Here is a 6,126-nt window from a genome sequence, read left to right as displayed (position 1 = left end):
GACTCTTATTCGTGTAAAAGTTTAGAAGATCAAGTAGCAGCAGGTTTTCTTGGATTAAGTAAAAGAACAGGTGAAATCTGATTGGAAAATGATGATGGCTGAATGTATTATGGCGTCTGAAGGGGACATCGATCTGGATTGGCTGGAGAGAGATGTCGCGTATAAGTTTAACGCCGTGTTCCTGAGTTTCATTTAAAGAAGGAAAGGAAAGGAAAAGGAGAGAGAGAAAAAATATATTGTGTTCCCAAGTTTCATTTAAGAATGGAAAAGGAAAGAAAATATAAAAAATCGATCTGGATTGGCTGGAGAGAGATGTCGCGTATAAGTTTAACGCCGTGTTCCTGAGTTTCATTTAAAAAGGAAAGGAAAGGAAAAGGAGAGATAGAAAAAATATATTGTGTTCCCAAGTTTCATTTAAGAATGGAAAAGGAAAGAAAATATAAAAAGGATGTTCCCGAGTTTCATTTAAAGAAAGAAAATGAGGGGAGGGGAGAGAAAATAATGAGTAAATTAAGTGAATTTGTATCTTTCCAATTTGGAAAGATTTGAAAGGACAATAAATTGAAGAGAATGAGGAGATGCAAAAGAAAAGATAAGAAGGGAAAACTTTCTTTTCCTTGCTTTTCTTTTCATAAATAAACTCGGGAACACAGCGCGCATAACTAGCTGGTGGCTGTTAGCTGGAAGCTGATAGCTGTAGCTTTTTAGATATATTTAGGTGTTTGGCAGAGTAGCTGGAGCTTTTTAGATATATATTTAGGTATTTGGCAGAGTAGCTGGAGCTTTTAATAAAACTAATTGGGTGCCAGCGCGGTGCTGCAAAGTGCGCGCGCAACCTGACATCAACTGCATAATTAGTGTCGGTACATGATTCACTTGATATTAGTGCACGCATAACCCGAATGCAGACGTGTACTTCGTGCAAAGGCAGTAAGCGTGTAATCGGTGGCGAAAATCAAGAAACAAAGCTAAAATATACAGTAATTTCAAATCGATAATTTTTTAAATCAACCTCTTTTGATCCGAAACCCTTTCCGACCCGACACCGTTTTAATCTGAAACATGTTTTGACCTGGCCCCTTTCGACTCAAAACCGTACCGACAAGAACCGTAAATTAACCATTTTTTATCGACTCGTTCCGACCCTAATTTGGTCTTACACATGACCCGAGCTTGTCTAACTCGACTTGTTGCAATCATAACCGGTAAAGAAGTATATCAATATCATACTCAAATTAAAGAGAATAAAATGCTCTTTTTTATGATGTAATGTGTTTAAAAAAATATTAACGTGTGCAAAAGTTATGGACTTTTAATGAGTCATGGGGGTAATTAGTTTTGAATAAGGGTAAAATATGTAACTATTATATAAATTAACAAAAGTTGATGAAAGTTCAGGTACCAAAATTGTAAATTCAATTGTAAAAGCTTCTAACTTTTTCTCAAACGCTAGTAGTAGTAGCGTTTAGAAAAAAGTTTTTCTCCTAATATAAAAGCTTCAAGCATATTGAACCAAATAAGGCTTTTTGTTGGATAGAAGTTTTTTTCTTAAATGTTTGAAGCTTGAAGCCCCTAAAAGCTCCTTGCCAAATATACCCTTAGTAGGATTTAAAATCTTTTAAAAGATATTCATTATAAACAAAAGATTAGGATTGGTTAAATTAAATATAGCTTGTGGTCGGCGGATCCATGTAATGTAAGGGTATGTTTTGGATTTTGAATGTTAGCATATAAAATTAGTTAGTTTATTTAACAATGCGGCACAATTAGTGTTTGTCGGTATTTGTTTCGTTTCGTTTGGTTCGGTGGCCGACTTGTAACATAACAGGTCGTTTGATATTTTGATTATATATTTTGAGTTTTGGATACCCTGTACATTTATGTATCTATGAAAAAAAAATCGTACAATTTTTGGGGTTACCGTTTAGGTTTGTTTGGGTTAAACGAATCTTGGTTTCGTTTGATTAATTTGAGAAGAGTTATAATATATGGTATTATTATTGGCTTATCCCTGTCTTTATCGGTTCTACATAATCATTGAGCCAAGCCCATTAGTTATTATCTTGACTGTTTTGGCCAAGCTTATTAACATACGGTCCGCTTTCGCTTTGACCATTCGACCAACATCACACTTGAAAGGTATTAAGAAAAAAAAATTTGCGCTATTTATGGGCAACAAAGGTCCTGAACATTATACAAATGCCACGTGAGTACATGAAATGTGTGGCTAAAGGGGTTTCAAAATGTTAAATTTGGCCTTTAGCCACCCTTTTAAGCAAAAGAGTGGCAAGTCGTTTTTGGAAACCCTAACCCATTTTTGGCGCAACGACTCAATTTCCCTTAGCTACGGTTTTGCCCCACTAGGGTTTTTCTAACAAGGTTTTTAGCGAGACAAGATCATCAAAGCGTATTAAAAGATAAGTTTATATAGGGATTAGTACATGGATTTTCTTCCACAACAAAATACGGAGTCCCTGGTTATTATTATACAAGATATATATCAACTTGTAAAGAGCTCGGCAACAATCCAGGTTTGTTTTACTTATGGAGGTTAATGATCTAGCACATACAAGAGGCATGTAGTTTAGACCAAATCAAGGACCCAAAGACCATAGAATTGCTGATAATACACCTTGCATAATGTAGATCAAAAAATCAGAAATGACTGCAACATAAATCAAATCAATCAGCTATCATAGAGATTGGGTTATGACTGCATCATAAATCAAATCAATCAGCTATCATAGAGATTGGGTTATACAGACTAAGAGATTGTGTCAAATCAAAGGAGGAAAATATACAGGATGCACACTTTTCCTTTAACTAAGTTTTATCTCATTGGGTTTTCTAAAATGTTGACGATGCATCATATCTGATCCTGCAGTATTAGTTAATATCGGTAATGTTATTCAATAGTATAATGATAGTGTATAATATAAATTGTCTAAGGAGATAGTGTTATGAATACATACTATTTTTGCCTTAATTCATTGTTTACGGGCTTTATTGTTTAGGTTATATGTTTATATATGTTATTATATGTTTGTAACAATTGTGATTTACTCTACTATTGACTGATCGAACTACTTTCTCTATTTCTCTCTAGTTTTCATCTAAGTTTAATATTATTCAATGAACAAAAATAGCATGAGTTAGGGGTTCACACAAAAACCAATGATCTTTGCTATCTACAAATTTCATCGTAAATGCCTCTTTTAAGCTTCAATACTTCAATATACAAGATGATGAAATATTAAATTGATTAATGGATAACACGTTACAATATTTAGAGAACGGAATTCAAACAATCCATCAATACATCAGACAACAAATATATCGCAAAGGGCGGGCTTCAATACTAGTTAACTACTAAAACTTCTGGTTAGTTCGGTTCAGCTAACTTTTGATTATGGGACCTCCTTAGCCATAAGCATAATTGATTAATCAATTAAACAAATTAGTTCAATTTGGTGACGGTTTGATTATCGATTCTACAACGATGTTTCTCTTCCACAACGATGTTTCTCTTCCACATAAGAGCATTTTAAAATCTCTAAATACGTTAACAATTATTTCTCATCGTTTTCTTTCCGAAAGGAAATGTCAAACATCCATTTCTAATCGTTTTCTTTTGTCGAACATTTTTTTGCATGTGACTCATAGCTTAAGTTGTTGAGGTAAGATACCCAAAGACTTAAATTTAAAAGGGTGAAGATCTTGAGTTCAAGTCTCACATAGTCACATGTGACAAAAGAATATGAGGTTTCAGGTTGGGCCAAGAGTTTTCTCACCTAGGGGCGTTAACTGTTAACATGGCTCGAACCCAACACGAAAAAAAAAAGTTTTGGGTTGACTAACACGGCCAGTTTAAAAAAATGGGTCTGGCTCGGGTTAACCTATATAAAAAACGAGTTGACCCGTTAACCTGTTTAAGTAATTAAAATTAAACTTTTTATAATATGGGTCGGGTTCGGTGGCACATTTCAACCCGCAATCCATCAACACAACACGATTGACACACCGATTCTCATATATGATTGGTTTTCTCCTGAGTGTTGTTTCCGGGAATGGAGATGAACGGGTGATCCAATGGCCCATCAGTAATCCACAGGGGCGGATCTATATAGCAACATACGGGTTAACGGGAACCTACTGAGTTTCGAAATTTTTATAGAATATAGGTGTAATTTATGAGAGTGAACCCACATATAGTTTGAAAGTGAATCCATATACAATCTGGAACACTAGTCTGGTGGTTAAACTCCGCCTTCCAATTCTGCAAACCCGAGTTCGATTCTCTCTAATAGCGTGTTATTTTCTTTTTTTTTTTAATCCAGCTAAGTTAGGGCTTTTACTTATTTAGCCCCTTTTCCTTTTTTTTTTTATTTTTTTTTCCTAACACAGACAAAACATCAGACAACTGCAGTTCAAACTCTAACTGCCCAACATCTGACCATCAAGCACTCGAACTCTGACAGTCCATCTCCGTGTGCCGCCGGCCGTCTCTCTTTCAGCCGCGACGCCGCTGGTCTTCCTTTCCATCTCTCCTAGTCTCCATCTCTCCTTCACTTCAGTTTTCAAGGTAAGGTATTAGGTATATTTTGATATTTTACTTCAATTATTTTTGTTTATTTATTGAAATTACAATTAGAAAGAATGATTATGTCAAAGTTTTTAATTGAATTAGAAAGAATGATTATGTCGAAGTTTTTAATTGAATTAGAAAATTAGTGATGTTTAAATTTGACGAGGTAATCACTAACTTACTTATATGAGTTCTTTGAGCCCGTGTCTTAATTTTGGATCCTTTGAATAAACTAAATTTGCTAAAGTTGACCGAGATGTATCCATGTGATTTTAATTTTGATGAAAAAGACAAACTTATCTATGAACTCGGCAACTACATTGCTAATGTGAAAGAAGATACATGGTTTGACAACTTGAATGGGGTAAGTGAGCTTGCCAAAAAGATGATGGAAACAAGAAAACACATCGATTTTCCGTTGGTCTATCGTTTAATAAAGTTATCATTAGTTTTACCGGTTGCAATGGAGAGTGTTGAAAAAAGTTTTTCTTCAATGAAGCATTTGAAGACGGAATTGAGTAATAGGATGGGGGATGGATTCTTGAATGATGCTTGCATTTGTTATGTTGAAAGAGAGTTTCTTCAACAAGTTTCGATCGAAAATGTAATGCAACGTTTTCAAAAGATGAAAGCTCGCAGAGAACAACTATAAGTAAGCATTTTTTATTTTAAAAAGACAATCGTATCTTATCATGTATGTTATCCTTTCTATGACGATGTTTGTTTTTTTGTAAATTTATCATATTTATGTTATGTAATGAACATTACCTGACCCGAACCGTTGAATCAACCCGAAATTTTTTATGGTCAGCCGTATTAAATTAGAGCATTTAAACATAGTGAACCCATTGAAAAAAATTCCTAGATCCATCATTTGATAATACAAATGAACCGTGGTTCATTTTTAACTTGTATACATCATCATAGGTTTAAAAGATGATCCTAAAACATGAAACATGAAAACGTTGAATTAAATGAAATTAGTAGGGGGGTGGGGGTGGTTTAAAAACCATAACTTGCAACCACCAATCACGGTGTGCCGCCTCACCCCACCACTTTCCATCACTAATGATGAAATTTTGGTAGGGGTGGTGGTGTGATGGAATTTTTTTTTTATTTTTTTATTTTTTTACAATAAATACTAAAACAAGGTTAAATTAAATAAAAAATAAAACAAGATTAAATAAATATTACAAAGATAAAATCCATACTGCATCATTTCCTCGGGAAGTTTTAATTTAACCTTGTTTTAGTATTTGAAGTCGATGCTTGGTTCGGTCTAGTAACTGCGGACTTGAAGTTCATCCCGAGGAGCACTTGAAGTCGATGCTTAGTTCGGTCTAGTAACTGCTCTTGGATTCAACTTGGGGCAGTTTCTTCTAATATGTTCAATACTGCCACATTCATAACAGGCATGGTAGGTTGCTGCGGATGAAGTTTTGTAAGAACCGAGCCCCGGTGCGGAAGCGTGAATAATGGTCGTTATTAACGGTGGAGCTCGGATCTGAGCAAGGATCGAATCGTATTCGCTCTTGAATGGG

At 34.8% G+C, this 6,126-nt stretch overlaps 1 protein-coding gene across 1 annotated transcript; it reads left to right on the top strand.

Annotated features, from left to right (window-relative positions):
- The first annotated feature begins 4,841 nt into the window (after window positions 1–4,841).
- LOC143580747 (uncharacterized) lies at window positions 4,842–5,237 on the top strand. Its single transcript, XM_077063692.1, has one exon. It carries the CDS (start codon window positions 4,842–4,844, stop codon window positions 5,235–5,237), a length of 396 nt encoding a protein of 131 aa, XP_076919807.1.
- Window positions 5,238–6,126: the final 889 nt, after the last annotated feature.

This window comes from Bidens hawaiensis, unplaced genomic scaffold, assembly GCF_021521415.1.
Source record: "Bidens hawaiensis isolate Kalapana, Puna unplaced genomic scaffold, B.hawaiensis_p1.1 tig00030579_1, whole genome shotgun sequence".
Classification (NCBI taxonomy): domain Eukaryota; kingdom Viridiplantae; phylum Streptophyta; class Magnoliopsida; order Asterales; family Asteraceae; genus Bidens; species Bidens hawaiensis.
The sequence above is the reverse complement of the archived record's forward strand: the minus strand, read 5'-3'. Positions and strand labels throughout refer to the sequence as shown.

Bases quoted from the DNA above. Each gene is read 5' to 3' on its own strand.
- LOC143580747 (XM_077063692.1), top strand. From the start codon at position 4,842: ATGTATCCATGTGATTTTAATTTTGATGAAAAAGACAAACTTATCTAT.